Raw genomic sequence first — 21,995 nt, 5'->3', positions numbered from 1 at the left:
TTGGTTTTGTTTGTGACTCCCCTTGCAGGTGAACCACGTGAGGACGAGGGACTTTGACTGCTGCTTGGCGGTCCCTCTCATCACGGAGGCTGGCGACCGACTGGAGCTGGTCATCAGCCGCAACCCGCTGGACGGCACCGAAGACAACAACAACACTTTGGACCACCATCCGCTGGACCTGTAGCACAGATATCAATCAGGCGGGCGTGAAATGTTGCTAAAAGACAAACCCACGGAACCTTAAAGGAACAGCCGCATGCCCCGCCCACCAGCGCCAGGTTCTACTGCTGTCATACAGCGTCTTTCTTCACCAAACATGTCAGCACTGGCCACTAACTGGACCTGCCTTACGAGACCATCACTGGGAAGACTGACCACAATTTAGCAAACACTGAGAAGATTCATTCTTTTGTTGATGTCCTCACTGTGGTCCAAACGGACGGAGTCCACGTTGCTGCTAAACTCGCACAAAAACTCAGCTGGAGGCCCGGAACCTTGTGTTTTGCACAAAAGGGGACGTTTTTCCAGCAGCACAATAAAAGTGTCACGGCATGGACGCAGCTATGATGTCATCCACTGTCCAGAGGAAGCCACCAATCACAGAGAGGCGGGGACTGTTCTTCTATAAATGGAAGTGGTCAAGCATGGATGACCTTTTTCTTGGCTTTTCACCTTGTTGGGGTCCCTGTGGTGCCGCCAGTAGTGAGGGGTGGGGGCCAAGTGAAACTGATGGCTGTTTTGCTGAGTAAGTGCTTCCTGCCTTTCAGACCTTGCTTGTCTGTTAGGAAAAAAGAACTTCCAGAGCCGGGGCTCAATCCCCCCACCCCCAGCACCCTCTCCATTTAGTTTCATTAGAAAAGCTTACTTCGCCTGCTGTTTTCTTTCGGAATGTCAAAGCAGACCTCATTATTTGTGGATTAGCAGTCACATGACGGCCCCCTCCCCCAAGCACACTTGTTAAGTTAGTCACAAAGGCGAGAAACAGTGCATGAGCACTCTTGAAATAGTTCTGACCATTGCCATGTCAGCTAAACAGCAGTCTTTCGGTAAAGATCACCATTCCTTTTTTCCTTCACTTTGTCGGCCGTTAGTCACTCACAACCAGGGGTGCCGACAGGAATTCTGGGCCCCGTGAAAAAAAATCACATTGAAACCCAACAGGCAGCTGTTGTCCCCTTATAACGATTTTTGTGGGAATTGTCCGAACTTTTACCCCTGCTTACAACATACCCTCCTGTTTTCATTGGGAAACTACCATATTTTGCACTTCTTTTCGGTTGTACTCCCATTTCAGTTTCATAGTTACCCCTGTGTTTCCCGTATTTTTAAATTTCCTAAAAAAAAAAGAAAAATGAACATAACTATGCCAGAGCAACACTCCTTGTAAATTTGCTTTTCGTAATATTATGACTTTACTCCAATCCTATTTTGACTTGTAGTCATAATATTATAACTTTTTTCCAACTATTTATCCGATAATTACAACTTTATTTTGTTTTGTTTTTCTCATTATAGTACGTGTAAAAAAAAAAACAACATCTTTAATATTTCAACCCATTGCTACTAAAATGACATTATTTTTCCTCATAATATTACAAGCATATTCTCAGAAAAAAAAATTCTCATCCGAAAATACAACTTTTTTCTCTTAAAATTTGGACTCTATTGTCATAAAATTACAGCTGTTTTTTTTCCATTTCTGCTGTTTTTCCTATTTTCCAAATATTTCAAATTTCTTTTTGTAAACGTTCTTCTTCTATGTATGACTTCATTGCCGCAATATTTTGACGTAACTCTTGTAACACAACTTTTTCCGCAACCTAATTCTCCAAAAAATACAACTTTATTTTGTTTGTTTCTCATAATATAACAACTTTTTTTTAATTGTCTTTTTTTTGTTAAATATTTCAACTGTATGCTACCAAAATGACATTATTTTTCCTCATAATAGTACATTATAAATTCCATTATAAATTTCTTGTAATATTACAACTTTTTCCTCTTAATATTTTGACTTTATTCTTGTAAAATAATTGCAGATTTTTCCATTTTTGCTATTCTTATTTTTTTATATTATTTTCTTTTCTTGTTAAGTTCTATTTTTAGAATGTGCCGTGGGACACACTTTGGACACCCCTGGTGTAACACATCCTGCAGAAGTCAACCTTTCGAAATTCTTGTGGACAATCTGAATTTCCCTTATTTTTCCGGAGCATTTCCCGAATGTCTTACAATGCAGACCCCCACGCGCACCCCACCCTGCACATCCACCGATGAAAGCAGTCTGGGAGTGTGAATATAGTATACATAAATGAATATTTGTTTATGAGTAAATAATGGTGAGTTTTCACAAAAAGCATGTGTGTGCGTGTGTGAGCGTAACTAAAGGGACATTTGCACTTCAAAAAAAGAAAAAAGCACAGTGTTCGATACAATGGATGGAGTGTTTTTTATGCTATACAGAGCTTTTGTAAAGCAACAAAATGCTGAGAGAAAAGCCTTCCACAGTGTTGTGTTGTTGGTTTTTGTATGTATATTGTGTGTGTGTGTGTGTGTGTGTGTGTGTGTGTGTGTGTGTGTGGGCCCCCCATGCATATACAGTATAAGAAAAATGTTTTAAGCCCAATCTGGAAATACAATGAAGCGGATGCCCGCAAATTTGTGATTCTGATTTTTGGTCGAAAAGATTTTCCGCTCCCGTCCCCGAAAAGAGGCCTTTCTTCACAGAAAATACATCTCATTCACCCCAAACCATTGATCATTGTAAAAAAAAAACATGATGTATGACATAATGACGTGGCGTCAGCATAAGATAGCATGGCCTTTCTTTGTGTCCCTACAGTAGCATTAGCTTCTACAGTCAACATTCTTACAATCCGACTTCGAAACTTGCACCGAAGTGAACACAGATATGATCTTAAATTGTTACTTTCAACGGCAAACCATGTAGATTATGCCGACGCGGCCTGGAGAAACGCCTAGCCTCTAGCAGCAGCCTGACCACCAGGCTAAAGGCGACACTGTGGCTCCGATTCCCACTGTGATTATTAATGGATTACTAGGGATGTAAAGCTCTTTAGACGATTAGATTCAAACTGATTCAAACCTACCTACACAGGTTACGATACACATATTTTAAGAACAGAACGATTCAACAGGATTCAATGCAGTGTACAAACAATATGATTCCGGTTGTTGATGTAGACATTAACTTTACTTTATTAACTAAAGATGCCACTTATATGAAAGTGGCATTCTTGTTTTCTAATGTGTAAAAGAGCATGTCATATCCCCAAGCATGCTGTAAGGCGCTGGCACAAACAAAGTCAACAGAACAACATGTCGAATGTTTATATTGTGTGCACACAAACCAAAAAAAAGATTTTCCTTGAAGGGATCAATGTAAAATATAACAATGAAACAACAGAAGTCTTAGTCTTCAGTCCAATCAATAATACAAAATAAATAAATACTACAAAGACCCTTAAATAATGACGCATTTCTTCAAAAGTGGCAAAAATGTGTCCAAGCGAAGATAAGTAAATACAATTTGTCACATGGGTGCAATGAAAATGCTGTGTCAGCTTGGAAAAGTAAACAATCCCATACTGAAGATGTCATAACAATAGTGAGTGTGTATCATTTCAGACTGAGCATCGTGTTTTCAACTAACAAAGGTGCAACATTTCAAAGTAAACAAGTTGGTCTGGCTGCTCAAAATACAGCGGTGTGAAAAAAGTGTTTGCCCCCTTCCTGATTTCTTTTTTTTCTTGTGTCACACTTAAATGTTTCAGATCATCAAACAAATTTAAACATTAGTCAATGACAACACACACTTTTTATTATTAAGGGAGAAAAAAATCCAAGCCTACATGGCCCTGTGTGAAAACGCAATTGCCCCCTAAACCTAATAACTGGTTGGGCCACTCTTAGCAGCAACAACTGCATTTAAGTGTTTGTGATCATTTACAGCGCTGTGGGGGAATTTTGGCCCACTCATCTTTGCAGAATTGCTGGAATTCAGCCACATTGGAGGGTTTTCAAGCATGAAGCGTCTTTTTAAGGTCATGCCACAGCATCTCAATAGGATTCGGGTCAGGACTTTGACTAGGCCACTCCAAAGTCTTCATTTTGTTTTTCTTCAGCCATTCAGAGGTGGACTTGCTGGTGTGTTTTGGATCATTGTCCTGCTGCACAACCCAAGTTGGTTTCAGCTTGAGGTCACCAACAGATGGCCAGACATTCTCCTTCAGGATTTTTTGGTAGACAGCAGAACTCATGGTTCCATTTATCACAGCAAGTCTTCCAGGTCCTGAAGCAGCAAAACAGCCCCGGACCATCACACTACCACCACCATATTTTACTGTTGGTATGATGTTCTTTTTCTGAAATGCGGCCTTACTTTTATGCCAGATATAATGGGACACACACCTTCCAAAAAGTTCAACTTTTGTCTCGTCAGACTAGAGTATTTTCCCAAAAGTCTTTGGGATCGTCAAGATGTTTTCTGGCAAAATTGAGACAAGCCTTAATGTTCTTTTTGTTCAGTCGTCTTGGAACTCTGCCATGCAGGTCGTTTTTGCCCAGTGTCTTTCTTATGGTGGAGTTATGAACACTGACCTTAACTAAGACAGGTGAGGCCTGCAGTTCTTTGGATGTTTATGTGGGGTCTTTTGTGACCTCTTGGATGAGTCGCCGCTGCGCTCTTGGGGTCATTTTGGTTGGCCGGCCACTCCTGGGAAGATTCACCACTCTTCCATGTTTTCACTATTTGTGGAAAATGGCTTTCCCTCACTGTGGTTTGCTGGAGTCCCGAAGCTTTAGAAATGACTTTATAAGCTTTTCCAGACTGATAGATCTCAATTAATCTCAATTGTGTTTTAACTGGGGTGGGGGGGCATTTTTTTTCTCCCTTAATAATAAAAAGTTTCATTTAAAAAGCGCATTTTGTGTTCAGTTGTGTTGTCATTGACTCATATTTACATTTGTTTGATGATCTGAAACATTTTAGTGTGACGAACATGAAAAAAAAGAAATCAGGAAGGGGTTTTGCATCTTAAAAATGTTTATGCTGATGTGCGAAACTCTTTTGCTGGGACTATCTAGCTAGCACAGCTGCTACTATTTGCATCCATTCTCGTCTTCAGTCATGGCACGCTATGGAGCATGCGCAACAACTCCTTCGCCCGGCTGCCCAGGCTGTCGCGTTGTTAAAAGACTCTCCATCAACCGATTGCTTCTCTTGCGATACCTGGTGCATGCCTCCACAATCGATTAATCTAAATGTACGGCTGATTCCTGTCAATACAGGAGGCAGCTACCGGCTTAGCCGAATCTCTTGCTGGTCAAAACGAATATCAAGTCGCATCGATTTATCGTTCACAACCCTAATTACAGAACTCACTTTTATTGCAAATTTTGAGCAGAAGTCACAGGAGGACGTCAAGCTAGCAGGAGCGTTTGGAGAGGGAGGAGCGTGTGGGTTAAAAATAGACATTTTTATGGGCGTATCAATTACTCATTTGTGCCATTCGCTGGTGGCCTCGGAAGGTTACCCCCACAGAAAGTGGGGATTTATTGTAAATTTATATTCCAAAAGTGATTTCATGTGAAAATAAACAAATACAAAACTTATGTTTTGTTTATTTGGGTTTTTTTTATTTACTTGTAAATGTAAATGTTTTTTTTAATAAAAAAAAAATATTCCATGCAATAGTCTGCTTGTGTTGAATTTGCTCAGATTAGAATGAATCACAATGAGTTGCTTTGATGAAATTATTTTTTTAATGTTTTTAATGAGACTTAAGTGTAAAGTCAGCAAAGCTTCTTGTAATTCCAGATGGAGCTTTTAAAACGAGTTAGCGTGTGCTTGTGTGTGTGTGTGTGTGTGTTTCGTGTGTAAAAGTCATTGTAATATAATATTTTTCTACAATGACTCTTGAAAAATGGAAAAGAGTTGTAAAGCGCAAAATAAAACATGAAACTTTGTGGCTGTCATTTTGTTTGCTACTTGAACCCACAAGAACCCGGACGATGTGTGCGTAAAGGAAAATGATGACGGGGATACCACAGAACACATAGAAGACATTTCTGATGTTTAAAAAATAAATAAAATGAATTATTGGTGCTCCTTGTGGAAATGAAGAAGAGAAACGTCTCTCACAGGAAACGTCAGACTTATTGACCGTCTAAGTGGCTCCAGCTGGCGTTGCACATCACTGACTCGTCATCAATCAGGAGGCAAACGTTTCCCTCTGCTTTTTTGACTTAATGGGAACGAGAAACTTGTGTGGGAAAATGTTTTATATACACGCGTTCCAAACATGTCTGACCCGTTTCCTCCAGAACACAACACAAAATAAACCATAACAATAAAAGTGCACGCACCTTCAAATCAAAGTGTTTCTATCAGAATGTTCCTCAGCAGACACTGTGAGGACCAGTAGTATTTTTAAAAGTTATTGATAAAAATAGTAGTTGTTGACATTCATTGCCAGCCCATCATTGTGCCAAGCGCCGGCGCTGTTATCCACTGCGCCATTCAAAAGCTTTGAAAAACACTGAACACTAACAGTATACATAACTGCCAGATCGCTACTACAATACAATTATTAACTAAGCAAGACACCCACTTAACCCTTTACCTTGAAATACATTGTCACCAATACGCCTGACTTCCATTTCTGCTGCTAACTACTAGCATGAGTGCATGTAAATTGATCAGCCAATCAGACGGAATTGTGCTGATGTTATTGTGGCTGAGAGGCGAATCTCAAATCTGATTGGTTAAAGAAACAATGCCATGGCTCGTAGTGTTTAACTGACATGGGCCAGCACTCCTGATTCTGAAGGCCCTGGGCAGATTACAGTCATATGGCAACACACAGAAGCTGAAATCTGTTTGGACTGATAAAATTTCATGGAACAATTGCTAGAATTGAAGTTGTAAATGTAAGTCAGTGCTTCTGATGGTGTTTAGGCCAGCAGAGAAGGCTTTGCTGGCCCTGATGGCACACCACTGCTTAAAAGACATTTGTGAATGAGTCAGTAATTAATATTAAATGGTCATTCAAGGGGTTAGATTTGATGTTTTGAAAGTTAAAAAAAAAACAAAATTCATTCACAGTATTACTTATTTAAACCCTTTTATGAGTTGGACAGTGTTGGGTCTTTGAGACTTTGGTGTGATTTCTTTTTTTTTTAACCTGTCATTGCTCCACCAATAAGAGTGCATCAAAATCAGTGTTGTAATGAATTATTGATGTATTCAACGCTGTACTGTTATTACCTCATCTTAAATATTTCACTAATCATTTTTGGAAAATATTGCACATTTTGTGTTTTTCCCTTAAAAACCAGGGCTTCCTTTGACAAAAAGGGCATGCAACATTTTTAAAAACAATAAAAACTTCATATTTATGGATATGTCTGAAGTTGTTGAAATGACTCAAAGTGCTGAAAGTAAAAAAAAAAAAAATCATGTATTACTTACAGTATGTTATCACTTTTATGAGGGTGAGTGTTGGACCTTTAAGCGTTTGGTGTGTTTTTTTCAAATGTCATTGATCCAAAAATAATCAAGCATCAAAATCAATGTTATTATGAATTATTCACGTCTTCAACTTTGCATATTTTGTGTTTTGCCATAAAAAACAGGGGTTCCTTTGACAAAAAGTAAATAAAACATTTCTAAAATTCATAAAAAGTGTATATCTATGAATATATCCGATGTTGTTAAGAAGATTTTTAGTGTTAAAAGTAAAAAAAAAACAACATATATTATTTGAACTTATGAGCAGGACTATGTTGCATCCCTAAGACCTTTAGTGTGATTTTTTTTTTTTTTAAGAAACTGCCGTTGCCCCAAAAATAATAACAAAACTTTGTCACAACTGCACACAAAACCCCAAAAAGTATCATCTTGAGCAAGGGGATCTTGCGGGCACTGTGGGATATCAATCCACGACAGCAAAGTGTCTTACTAATGCTAACTGTGCTCCCGACTCCCTTGACATCACCAAACAGCTCCTCCTCATTGCGGGCTGCTCCCTCACCTTTCTCACAGTTATTTATAAAATACTGTAATTATAATTATTAGGGGTGTCACGAGACACCCAACTCACGACACGACGCACGAGATTGGGTCCACGAGAACTAGATGAGATTTTAACATGAATTTGTATAAATTCGGCATATTGGCTTGTTCGTGTTGATGGGCTCTCTTACATGAATATTCCCATACGGGGGCTGTGGCATTTGGCTTTGCAACCATCTTTTTCCCTCCTAATTTGTAGTACATTACCTTGCATTGCTCCTCATGAGGCTCTCCTGACTGTGTATGTGTATGCTAGCGGCCTTGCCTCCCCCCACAGAGGCAAAGAGACTGTAAGACTGACAAGAGGTCTCACTCTGTTGCTCAAAAGCTCAGCAAAATTATTGAGTTATTTTCATTTATTGTGTGATTATTTATTGTGTGACACCCCTAGTGATTATATACGCTTATTGTAGTCAATTTTAAGATCATCTCTTTGGTCTTGCCCATGTTGGTGGAGCGGTTTGAATGCAGGATAGTGTTTGTGTGACTGGTGTCTTTTATCCACATGAGTGAATTGTTTACACCAAAAAAAATGAAACAGCCAAGTCTCAGGATGATTAATTTTATTACGAAACAACCAAAAACAAGTTTGACATTTTTTTTTTTTAAACCTGAATTTTTTTCAAGCTTAGAGATGATGACGGAAAAAAAAAACAACAAAAAAAAACCTTGACGTTTTGAAATGTTTGTTAAAAATGTTTTGTTTTTCTTCCCCACAAAGAATCGAAAAACATTTTCTGATGAAGTCTAGCAAGGGGAGGGGAGGTCGGATCGGCGTCGCTACGGATACCGTTAGTCAAAGGACAGAGGCGAGGAAGAGGATGATGAGGAGAAGTCCCGATGTGCTTTGGTGAATGAGGAATTACAGGACACTAATAATAATACTACTACTACTAATAATAATAATGTTCACATTGGGATAAGCGACATACTGTAAAAGATGGATGGATGGATGTTCACACTGTGATGTAGTTCCCTGCCGTCTAGCAAGAGGGCAGCACTGAGCAAAGACCATACAGGAAATACTTCATCCGGTAAATTCTACCATCTTCATTTGGAACACTTTCACATCGGAACACTTTTTGGAACAGTGCGACGACAAACGTATTGCACATCGTTGACTTGAGTGACAGACTGAGCATGTTTGGAACAAAACAGGCGAATGGGAATAAAAGCATACAAGCTGCAGGGCTCCATTTCAAACAAAAAAAGAAAAACACACATAAAAGCTAAAAAAAAAATCACATGTTCACATCGGGCAGTGCATCACGAGTGCTGCCACGTGCAAAGATCCATTGTGGTCGTCATTGTCTGACTGGCGGGGAGTGTTGGAGGGCAAAACACGAGCAGAAACAAACAAGGAATCGATTCTAGTAGAATGATCTCAGCACCAAAGACAACGCGTCTTATCCCACGATCGTTCATTTAGCAACAGTGTGGCGTTCAAGAACAGCAGCACGTGTATTACTCTCTAGAAAAAGTAAAGTCAAAGAAGGAAAGCAGACGTCTGCAGTGGATTTGGTGTTCTGACGTCATTATATCTGGATTAGAAGATGTCATGATAGCATCTGATCACTGGATTCAATCATGATATCAACTAAAATGCTATGATATCAACCCTTCGTTGGATTAGATGTCATGATATCAAATGTTCACTGTCATGCTATCAACTGTTCACTGGATTAGAAGATATCATATCAGTCAAGATTCGGTCATGATTAGATGTCATGATATCAACTGTCTTAGAAAATGTCACATGATACCAGCTGTTCATTAGAAGTATCAACTGGAATAGAAGATGCCGCATGATATCAACTTTTAGATGTCATTATAGCAAGTAAAATGTCATGATATCAACTAAACACTGAATTAGCAAATGTCACAGGATATCAACTGCTCACTGGATTATAAAATACTGTATCATGATATCAACTAAAATGTCATGATATCAACTCTTCGTTGGATTAGAAGATGTCATGATATCAACTGTTCTCCGGATTAGAGGGTGTCATGATATTAACTCTTGGTTGTATTAGAAGATGTCATGATATCAATTGTTCACTGGTTTAGAAGATGTCACATGATATCAACTGTTCACTGGATTTAATGTCAGGATCGATGTCATGGTATCAACTGTTCACTGTCTTATAAAATGTTACATGGTATCAGCTGTTCATTAAAAGTATCAACTGGATTAGAAGATGTCGCATCATATCAACTTTTAGATGTCATTATAGCAAGTAAAATGTCATGATATCAACTAAACACTGAATTAGCAAATGTCACAGGATATCAACTGCTCACTGATTATAAAACACTGTATCATGATATCAACTACAATGTCATGATATCAGCTCTTCATTGGATTAGAAGATGTCATATCAAATGTTCACTGTCATGATATCAACTGTTCACTGGATTACAAGATATCATATCAGTCATGATTCAGTCAAGATTGAGTCATGATTAGATGTCATGATATCAACTGTTTATTGGATTAGAAGATGTCACAAGATATCAACTGTTCTCTGGATTAGAGGGTGTCATGATATTAACTCTTGGTTGTATTAGAAGATGTCATGATATCAATTGTTCACTGGTTTAGAAGATGTCACATGATATCAACTGTTCACTGGATTTAATGTCAGGATCGATGTCATGGTATCAACTGTTCACTGGATTAAAGACGTCATGATATCAACTCTTCAGTGGATTACAGGATGTAAACTGTTATTTGTATGATACGGTGTCATGATATCGACTATTTCTCTGAGGAGAAATCAAACTTGTGTTGACACCAAAGGGAGGCTCAGGTGTCACGGTGGTGTGTTCAGGTACCAGTGGGAAAATGTAAGCAAACCGAGGCAAAAATTTTGGTGCAACTTTTTCTGTTAACCAAAAAACACGCTAACCGGGGCGCACGCTAGCCGTGGTTCCGCTGTATTTGATGTGTGAAGCCTCTCAGGCCCAATGCAGGACCAAGAGTGCTGTCCATGGTTCTGAACCCACACAGCTACTGTATCTTTCAGAACCATTCTTGATGCCATCTGCGCACCAGATGAAGACTTCAATGTTGTCAGGATGCTTTACTTTAAAAGCCCAACCGAACTACTGGAGCAGAACCACCGGCAAACACCCGGTGCTGTATGGCTGACTTCAGTCCAAAGGAGATACTGGTCCCGGATATTTACAAGACGAGGAAAGTGCTACTGAAGGTATGAATGATCACCATTGCCATAAAGGAGCGGCTGGGCTACACAGAACTAATATTAATATTTCTTCAAGCACAAGATGTATCATTTTCTCTCAACTTTGTGGACAAAAGTATTGAAACCCAGCTAATCAATGAATGAACGAATCATTTCTAATAACACTTGACTTCAGCGGGTTTTACTGTACTGTTCATGAACACTTTTGGAAGTAATTTTCTTAGTGGGTCTGCGTGTTCCTGCCACCTCTCCCTGTCCTTTCTCTGCTGTGTGGGGCAGCGGAGACCCCAACTTGCTGCGGCAAGAGGATTGTGACTTGTTTTTGGTTTTTTTTGTCAAGAAGATTTGTGAACATTTGTGAGCCCTACAAAATTTCCCCTACAACATGACATGGTCCATTTTCACTGACTGTCCCGAGCTGTCCCAATACTTTTGTCCATGTGGTTTGTCTACCAGGTGGGTGCTCTATGTGAAACTACTGCAACGATCATCAACAGCAAAACACGAGAAGACTACAGTCCTAGTAGAACACAGACAGAGGAGGGACGAAGAAGAAGAAGAAAAGTTCCTCTGCGGAAAACAAAACTAAACGCCATCCGAGAGTAGTGCGGCCGCTAAAGTACCATAAACGAGTCTAGAACAGCGAGATATCGAGATAGATAATAGATGGATCAGCTACTACTGGACACAACGGCAAACACGACACACTTAAGGGTTCAACACTTCAAATCCTTTTCGGATACATCGCTCGCAGTTTAAGGCTGGGGAGGGGGACGGGGAGTGGGGCGGGGTCATTCGTGCTAAGGTGCGTTTCAGATCCTGCTTTGATAAGATCCACATTCATCTGATTCTGCTTTGACCGGCATCGGCCTGTTAGCATTAGCTCAAGTACTATGGGATTTTTGGACTTTTTTTTTTTTTTTTGGCTTTGATTTATCACATGATTTTGGAGCGTTCTTCCCAACATTTCCAAAAATCATCCAAGTGCAACTAAAATGGTGTTGGAAGCAGCAGGGTGGGCTGCCAGTTAAAACACATTCACAACACAGAATTTGCTTTTCTCGTGGGGCTTTTTCAGACTTCCATGTTTGGATCCAACAGGTTCAGGAAAGTTCTTGTCCAGAAATAGAAGCAGCGACTCATCAATTATTGCGTCTTCAGCTGAGACGTGTGTAAGTAAATCACAAATAGATTGGAAAGTATTTCTAAAAGACTTGATTTAGTTTTCCTTGAAACCCTTTTTCATTCCACCAGACAGACGCAAGGACGGACAGACGGCGAAACAGAAGGCTAGCTAGCTTTAGCTTGAGAAGAGCGGCAGGAGAGGAGAGCGCTCTCATGGAGAGCGTCTCCTGCTTGCTTTTTTACATCATGGTTTCTACGATGGTGTGGCTGGGGGCCTTCATCAGCGCTCCCTTGTTCCCGTTGGGGTCTGCGGGGTAGGCCAGGTCTCGGGGGCCACGGTGGTCCGCCGGGCGGGAACTGGCACCGCCGCGAACGGGGGCGGCCACCGCCTTGATCCTCTGCGGGCGGGGAGACAAAAAAAGAGCGTTGATGGAGAACAACAGCAAGTTAGCATGTTAGCAGTGAGGAGATCACGCACCTCAATGAGCGGCCCGTCGGATCGAATGATCTTGATGACCACCACCATGGGGATGCAGATCATGGAGGCCAAAGCCAAAGTCCACCCCACTCCGATGGCCCAGTCAGGATATTCGTAGACCTTGTTGTACGTCAGTGGCTTGTATTTGACCAGAGAGAAGATGAAGCAGCTCTGGACGGGCGGACAAAAAGACAAGTTAGGCCAAAAGGAAGATACCTTTTCACAATCATCACTGTTGAAAGTTTGGTGTTTTAATGGGAGAACGAATTGAAGAAAGCAGCTTCTTACCACACACAAGCAAGGAGTGACAACAGACCAGCTCCACTTCATCCAAGGGTTTGGTCTGTAGCCAATCATGTCCTCCACAGCATCATAGAAGTTATCAACGCCTGGAAGCACAGTCAAGAAGCTTTTTGTTAAGATTTCCCAGCAGTGACAGTCTTCAACATCATCCAAAAATGATCGGATAGCTACAGTGAGGAAAATACTGTAAGTGTTTGATCCCCTGCTGATGTTGCAGGTTGACCCCCTAACAAGGATATCAATCTTCCAGCGTTTATGATGGTGGGTTTATCGTAACAGAAAGACATTATGAAAAAAATACATTATAACGCAATTAAGGAGAGAAACTAATTTGTATTTGATTGAGTAAAATAAGGATACCAACCAAGAATAATATTAAATATTAAATATAATATTACACTTTTGAAAATGCAGAAAAAGTTATAAATTACCTTAACATTAAATAATAACATTAAATATAGAGAAAGAAAAATATTATATAAAGGTCATTCAATACTATAACAATTACATTAAATATTAAATAATATTGAATAAAATTAAAATTTTAAAACATTGATAATATTAAATAAATGTTATAAATTACCTTTATTTAATATGAAATAATATTATATAATAATAATAATATTAAATATCACATAATAGTGAATAAAATACAACATTCATAAAAAAATAATAATATTATTTAAAAAATTTATAATGTTAAGTAATAATAAATAAAAAAACAATATTAAATAAAGGTTATAAATTACCTTTACTAAAATTATTTTTTTAAAAATATAATTAGATGAAGGTTATAAAGGTTATTTAATATGATAAAATAATATAATATTAAATAATATAAAATATTAAAATAAAATATAAAATAAAGAATCCATAGAAATAATATTAAATAAAGTTTGTAAATTATCTTGATTTAATATAAAAAAAATAATATTAAATCTATTAAAATAAAAATCCAGAAAAAATAATATTAAATAAATGTGATAAATTGCCTTTATTAAAATTCGAAAAATAACATTAAATAAATGTTATAAATTTAAAATGCACTTTCTTTTATTTTGCTTGTGGTACTCACCATAAACCCAGGCAACAGCTACACATTCAAAGAATGCCACCCACAGAAGGCACACACCGCTCGCTGCATAGTAGTCAAACAGCTGGAACACATACATGCCACCCTGCGGACACACCAACAAAAATGGTTCTGTTCAATTTCTGCGTGCACACACTTTACACAACAGCAACTCAGGCGCAGCAGCCAGAAGTCACCTCAATCATACAGATTCAAGGTGACAGGAAAGACTCTTTCAAGGAGATGACTGATTCAGTGTGAGAAGGCTGTAAAATGGGACGTCATTGCTTAAAGCGCTGCTCGCGTGAAGCCATTTGGCACTGCAGGCTGCTGCCTGAAAGCAGTGACCGCTCTAAATGTCCACATTTACATCTTTAAGGGCCCCCAGCGGACCTGGACTGTCCGCCCGCAGAACAGCGCATGAAAACGTGACGCCGGCCACGTGAGCAGGACACGAGGATCTCTGCTACATGTTCCAGATGCGCCCATAGTGCATACAGAAAAACTGAAGGACGCAGTGGGGGCCATTTTGTACATTAAAGATGCTAAAAGCAAAAAAAATGTATACTGTATTTTTCAAAGTACAAGTCTTTCGGAGTTTGGCTAGTTCTGCAACTTATTATAGTGAGGTGAGACTTATATATTAAAAAGTAGGGTTGTCAAATGATGACAAATTTTAATCAGATTAATCACGGGTTTCAAATTAATTAATCGTGATTAATCACCATGACACACTATGTTACCTTATATTACCTTATCATACTATCACATTACCTTATCATTTTCCTATTAATTTTAAACTAGCAAAGAGTACATTTGGAATACAGGAAGTGAACAAAAGTATTGCAACTGGTGTGAAACGGATGGTTGGTAGGATTAAATAAGCTTTGCTTCTTCCTACTCCTTTTTGGACATGTAGAACAGTAAATTGTACTAAGTGATCTATTCCAATGTAACTTGGATGCACGCTCAAAATAAACTAAACCATTACAAATGATCATGTCTGAAATGTGCCCATTTTTACTGTATTTTATTGGAAGAAAGATAAATGACAGGATTATATATATTTGTATGTATTAACAGCGGCAAATTAACTTGAAATTTGAGTTAAGAGACGGCACACATGTTTGAAAATGTATTTACCTAACGCTGGTTTCTTTAATAGCAGAATATTTCAATCAGACTTTTAACTGAGGAGTTGCCTTCAAAGACACCACGTTTAAAAAAATTGTGCAAATTGTACTTGTGCATTAAAACAACAGAGTGATCAGAACATCCACTTACTGATTTTCATTGCATTTCTGTTTATTTGGATCACATGATGTTCGGAGTGTCCGTGAACGCATCTCGCGCTCTGTCTGGTGACAATGAAGAAGTGTTGTTGCAATGAATGGGCTAGAGACGTGTTTGTTTGGAGTAGAAGGTACATGTATGGTGTTGGAATTGCACTGCCGCTGATGTGTTCAGGTAAGAATAACGTTAGCGTCAGACACCGTGGGACTCTGTGGGGGGCTACACTGTGCCGCCGTCTGTCGTCATAATAGAGAGACGTGGCTTGCATGCATGTGCGTTAATTACGCAAAAAAAAAATTAACGTAATGAATGAAATATATCAGTTACCGCCGTTAACGCGCTATTTTTGACAGCCCTATTAAAGATACATATATCATGTTTTTTTTGGTGACACCTCGTGGCTGCAATAATTCATTGAGTTGCGCTTGTGAAAAGGCACACAAATTGAATGATACAGAGCATACTGGATACTTTCTGTACTTTATGTGCCTGTAAGTAATGTGCAACTATAATGATAAGATAGCTGTGTGGATTGAGAAATGTGCTATTTTAGAAGACACTAATGATGTCTAGTTTGGAGATTGTAGCTGCTGCGTCGGCTACTGACTAACTAAATACACACATATGATTTTCAGTCTGTTTTCATTCATTTGTGAATGCAAAAATGAAGTTTTGGTGTTAAAATATGGCTGTTTGAAACATTTCTCCATACCGGGGATGCATCCAGGCGTCATGTCATGTATTAAAAGTCTTTTCATCCATAACATTCTGACATTTATTAAACAAAATGATCAAGCTGCGGGCACCCTTGCCATAGTGTGTCTGTCATTTAAGATTAAACGTCCCACGTGGAGACAATGTGACAAGACAAGGACAAGAAAGTTCTCATGGCTTGATGCTATAAATAGTTGTCTCCCGAGGAACGGACGCAAATAGAAGTCGAATGCTATTAGCTGTGCGATGCTAACAGCTGTCAGAGCGTTGTTGTTGTTTTTAAAGCAGTTCGAATGTCCTCATTGTGTCAGCAGTATGATGCAGCTCTTCTTTTGGGTGGCGTTACCTTGGTAACCATGGTGAGTCCAAGCAGGTAGCTGATGCAGCATATGATAGCGATGAAGATCTCTCTGCGGTAACCCTTCCTTAGGAAGGACGGATACAGATCCACCAGTGATGTGATCTGCCCTTCCACCTCCACAAACTGCGGACACACAAGGTTGAGAAGGTTAATGAATAATTAGAACAGATCTCGAAAGTCCTCATCGGCTGTAATGTGAGATGTGAGCCCATGTGGTTTGTCTTCATGAGTGCACAACCGAATTGAGACACGGCTCTCGCCAGGTGTGCGTGTGTGTGCGTGTGTGTGAGCTGACCTGACTGTCGAGGCCAAGCAGCAGTAGCATGATGAAGAAGAGGATGGCCCAAAGCGTGGGGAAAGGCATCATGGTTACAGCTTTGGGGTAGGCAATGAAGGCAAGGCCAGGACCTGCAGGGGGAGGAGGGGGGAGTAGGGAAGAGCAGACACAGAAGATGACATCAGCGTCACGTGACCACATCGTCAACATCTGCACCTCTATGGGGGGCCTGGTGGAAAGGCACGAGGATGGGGCCCCGCCACAGACCAACGGGATGCAGATGTAGACGTGAGTGGGAAATAAAGGTTTGTGTTTTTGTGGGCGCCATCTAGTGTTGAGGCAGCGTCTGTCCTCACTTACCGCTTACCAGGTAGGCCGCTACTCATGTCAATTACGACTAAACGCTACAACAAGATATCGATAACAAACAGTAACATAGTAAATAGCAGTACTGTAATAGATTACTACCCTGGACATCGTAAATACTGGATATTCAGTGGTCAAACCATTAGGTACACAATCTATTTAGAGCCGAAACAAGGCCGTTACAAAGATACATAAGGCTGACCTTAAACTTTTCTATGTCATTATTACCTTATGAGTTACCTGAGAGGGTTATAATACAGGGTGTCCCTAAAATTTGGACATATGTATAATACACACATACACAAATATAAATAATATACAATAAATAATAAACTAAATAAATATAATACTTAACATTTTAATGAATTTTTTTGTAAAGAATAAAAATTATACATAATAACAAAAATATTCCAAAATGAATGAATCAAAAAAAAGTAATCATACTGTCTATAACGTAAAAAATACGTAACGGTATGTAGAGGGTGTCCCTAAAATCTTGGCATATGTATAATAAACACATACACAAATTTAAATAATATACAAAAAATAATCAACTAAATAATTATTATATATATAAATAATTATTACAAAATTAATGAATCAAAAAATAAGTAATTATATATAACATTAAAAATATGTAACAATATAACAATATATGTTAAAATGAATAAGTCAAAAATATATATACAATATATTTTTCATTTTTTTCATTTATTTATCAAATTTCAAAAATGGCATTTGTCAAATGGCAAAAAAGCTGCACATACAAAGCCCGAAAGATGTCGACTTTTGATACTCTAAACGCAGCAACATGCCTCACACAGTTACTAACATCGTTACTAAATCTTTTACACGTTAAGAAATAATTACACTAGGTCCCCAAATTACGAACATCCGACTTGCGAACATTCGCGGATACGAACACAAGCCGACTGGTCTATATTTTATTTTATTTTGCCTTCTAGTCGCTCCATCAGTATTTATACTGCTAATGCTTGACCAGTAGAGGGCACTGTGGCACTGCTAATGGGACCAACAGACGCTGGGCAGAGAAATCTAAATGGAAAGCTAAATTGTAGCTGTATGATACAACCCCTACAGAGCGTGTGATTAAAGTTTATGAAGAGTTAATAGGCCTGCTTAATTCTACACCACCCACAGAACACTACCTCTTTTAGAAGAGTCTAACCACGACGACGACTTGTCCTTTTTTTCAATAACTCCTCCTCCTCCACCACAACGATGTATGCTCGCCCACACCTCTTCAAAGGTAAATAACATTTATCATTACGTATTATTATATCACTTTTATTATTGTTTTTTTCATTAATTATCCTCGTTTAATATTACTACTGCATCCAAACTCATATTTACATACATACACATATACTGTATATGTATACACGTACATGTAGTACCTATATCACTGGTAATATTACCTTTTCCCCTACTTAAGAACAATTCGACTTAAGAACGGTCGTCTGGAACCAATTGTGTTCATAAGTTGGGGACCTAGTTTATGGGCATACAGTGTACAGTGCTGTACAGCATCTTCCTGCTGGAAAATGTTGAGTCAACTAACTTGTAAGACAGCACCCTCTACTGGATTCATAGCTGAGGTAATCTTTTTTCCCCTGCGGATAGTGCCATCCAAGCACTTTGTATTTAAGTTACCATAAAAAATTATTATGTACAATTTAAAGCATATATATATATATTAATACTTTTTTAAAGTAATTGAAAAATAAATCAGTGTGATACAGTGCAAGATAATAAACATATTGTTAAACGAATATCTCTGTTGACAGTGTCAATCAAAAGTCAGGCATTCTTATCTTTGCAAAGGCTGAATGTTCGTACCGGATCTCGTTTGAAGGTGTACCTAATAAAGTGACCAGTCAGCATGTGTACTATGTGTTGCACAGTCGTCTCAATAAACCCAAAAAGCACTAAAAAAGTCCAAAGTAAATGTAAAAGATGTTGTATGTGAGTTTTGGCTCCAAAGATGCGTGTGTAGGGCCACCAGGAACCTGAACCCAGCCAGGGCAGAAGTGACTTAAGACTTTTGCACTCCTGAGCGAGGTCCTCGGTCAGAGATGCAAAAAAGTCCTAAGAAGCACCAACATGACTTTTATCAAACAGCAGCGGGTGCAAACTGGGAGTTTGACTTGACTGTAAAGCAGACGTCAAGAGAACAAGGAAGCAGGCAAAAACAGCAAAGCAGCAGGATGTGTCAATACGCTCCCTTTTCGTTGTTGCAGATTATGACGAGGCATCCAACCAAACACAGCCTTGACTTCCACCCCCTCCAGCCTCCGGGCTCTGATGTCACTACTTTAACAACATCGCCAACAAGCAGCAAGTCTGCCGTGCTCAGCATGCCGCCAGCACGTTACACAGCAGTCACGTCTACCTCAGGTTCCCCTAAACCAGGGGTGTCCAAAGTGCGGCTCGAGGGCCATTTGCAGCCCACGGTTGTTGTTTTTTATTGGCACATTTTAGAAAACTAAAAAAAGAAAAACAGCAAAAATAGAAAAATCTTAATTTATACAACAATAAAGTCAAAATATTAGGAGGAAAAAAATTGTAACCTGACGAGAAAAAGTTAATAATAACATAATATTGTGAGGAAAAATAACATCATTTTGGTAGCAGAAAGATGAAACATTGAAGAAAAAAGTCATTATGCGGAAAATTTATATTTTACTAGCATAAAGTTGAAATATTAAAGAAAAGTTATATTATAGGAATAAAGTCAAAATAGTATGAGAAGAAAATTTACAGATTATTTGAGAAGAAAGTTGAAATATTTGGAAAAAAAAACTAAGCAAAATTGGGGGAAAAAAGAGCAAAGAACGCAGTACCTACTAATAATACTTTTTCACCTATATCACAAAGCTGGGATGCAGTTTTTTTCTTGAAATACTGCATATAGAACTTCTTAAAATACTGTATCTACATGTGTTGCTTTACAGACTATCAAAGCGACCCTTGCATCCTTTCATTTTTCACTACGTGGCCCTTGTTGGAAAAAGTTTGGACACCCCTGCCCTAAATCAACCTGTCTGACCCCTCCCAGGGAAGACTGCAGCCTCAAATCACTTGGAAAAGTAATTCCTGACATGGGCACACGGATATTATTGACAATAACAAGCATTTTGATGCTGGCTGTGTTTCCATGGAGATCAACATGTGTAGCGTTTTCTGCAGCTTGTTTTCCATCAAAAATTCCATAAATTCATTATTAATGAGACACATTATTAGAGACGCTCAATATTGGCTTGTTTACCGATATCCAATATAGTCCAGCACTTTATTCCCGACACCGATATGAACCGATATCTCATTTTTGTGGCGATATTGGCCGATAATACAGCGGACAGTCGTTGGTATCCATGGAAACAAGGCCACTGACAAGATGTTTCTGTCTGGAATTGAGTCTTATTTGCTAGTTTTCAGACATCAAAAGATGCAACTTTAACCCCTTAAACCCTGGGCCATTTTGTTTGAAAAAGACATCTGATTCTGTGCAAGGTCTACATGCATGATGCTGGTCTCCAAGTAAAGGGGAGACTGTAGATATGAACATGTACATAATGTACTGTATGTAAGAACAGTATAAGCTATTGGATAAGAGTGAGTTTTAGCAGTAGAGGAATGATACTTGTACCACTAGAAAGCCTTTAAACTAGGCCAAATTTGTGACATTAGTGTTTTGATGTCATGACATATGCTGCTCTTGGCTTGTTTTTACACTTGCGGTGTGAGTTGCCTTCTGTTTTCCCAAAATCATTTACGTTTAGACGTGGACTTGCATGGATTATTGATATTCAGCAATCACCATTGGGACACAGACACAACCCAGCAGCCCCCATTATTGGGGTTCCTGTGGTTTTCAAAGGTTAAGCATCAAACTCAACTTAATAGGTGATCAACTTATGTGCAAATGCCATCCCAAACATTGTTTGACCTTAAAGCGGGCTGTTCACGCACACTGTGCCCTGATCAGAGACCCCTAGCAGCAACAACATTCCAGCAGCACAGAGGAGGCCTTAAAAGCGTTATCATCCCTCCATTGACGTTTCACTTTATCTGCACGAAGGCCAATGTGACAAGCTGACAGGAAACAACAACAACAGCGGCGACCACAGTCTGCCAGGCTAAAGGAAAAAAAATCTGCGTTATCATGTCGCTGGCACAGGTTTTATGTACTTTCCCCCTCCTGATGTTTGTGGCTTTTGGTCCTCCAAGAGTCCCTGGTCTAACGTCTTGGTGGTCTCATGTTCTGCTCTCGTCATGGAGTGTTTGATTGCCCAAGCGTCCGTAATGCTGATGCCGTCATTTGTGCTCAACAATTTGGGTCCAAATGTCAGGGCTGATTGTCTTTTCACTTTCGTTGCTGTTTTTCTTTGGAATCTGCTGTTTTGTTTTGTTTTGATTTGATTTGGTTGAACCAGGAGGCAGCGCCCACCATCACTGCCACCTTTTCAGAACCCCTCGTACCTGACTCTGCCACATCAGCAATGTCCACCCCTTGCTCTTGTGCCATGAAGCCCAGGACGGAAAATATTGCGAATCCAGACACAAAACTGGTACCACTGTTGAGGGCCCCCAGCAGCAAACAGTCCCTATATCACACATATGTCATGAGGAGGAGTTGTTAATGAACACACAAGGATCCCTTCATCCACCCTGTTCTCCC

General features: G+C 39.2%; 2 protein-coding genes across 11 annotated transcripts in view; one reads left to right on the top strand and one right to left on the bottom strand.

Annotated features, from left to right (window-relative positions):
* LOC129186055 (glutamate receptor-interacting protein 2-like) overlaps positions 1-7,769 on the top strand; it is a 168,728-nt gene extending 160,959 nt beyond the window's left edge. For all 10 annotated transcript variants that reach the window (XM_054783882.1, XM_054783881.1, XM_054783880.1 and 7 more), the window contains exon 25: positions 29-7,769. In XM_054783882.1, coding sequence (XP_054639857.1) covers positions 29-184 — 156 coding nt within the window. In that variant the 3' untranslated portion in view covers positions 185-7,769. The remainder of the gene's footprint in view (positions 1-28) is intronic.
* Positions 7,770-8,643: 874 nt separating this feature from the next.
* LOC129186057 (sodium- and chloride-dependent taurine transporter-like) overlaps positions 8,644-21,995 on the bottom strand; it is a 40,028-nt gene continuing 26,676 nt past the window's right edge. The window contains exons 9-15 of the mRNA XM_054783890.1: positions 21,797-21,921; positions 16,946-17,058; positions 16,636-16,773; positions 14,286-14,388; positions 13,196-13,296; positions 12,908-13,078; positions 8,644-12,827 (exon numbers count right to left, since the gene is read on the bottom strand). Of these exons, the coding sequence (XP_054639865.1) occupies positions 12,669-12,827; positions 12,908-13,078; positions 13,196-13,296; positions 14,286-14,388; positions 16,636-16,773; positions 16,946-17,058; positions 21,797-21,921 (910 nt within the window). The 3' untranslated portion in view covers positions 8,644-12,668. The remainder of the gene's footprint in view (positions 12,828-12,907; positions 13,079-13,195; positions 13,297-14,285; positions 14,389-16,635; positions 16,774-16,945; positions 17,059-21,796; positions 21,922-21,995) is intronic.

This window comes from Dunckerocampus dactyliophorus, chromosome 8 (genome assembly GCF_027744805.1).
Source record: "Dunckerocampus dactyliophorus isolate RoL2022-P2 chromosome 8, RoL_Ddac_1.1, whole genome shotgun sequence".
In the NCBI taxonomy this organism is placed as follows: Eukaryota; Metazoa; Chordata; class Actinopteri; order Syngnathiformes; family Syngnathidae; genus Dunckerocampus; species Dunckerocampus dactyliophorus.
This window is presented reverse-complemented; position numbering and strand designations above follow the sequence as displayed.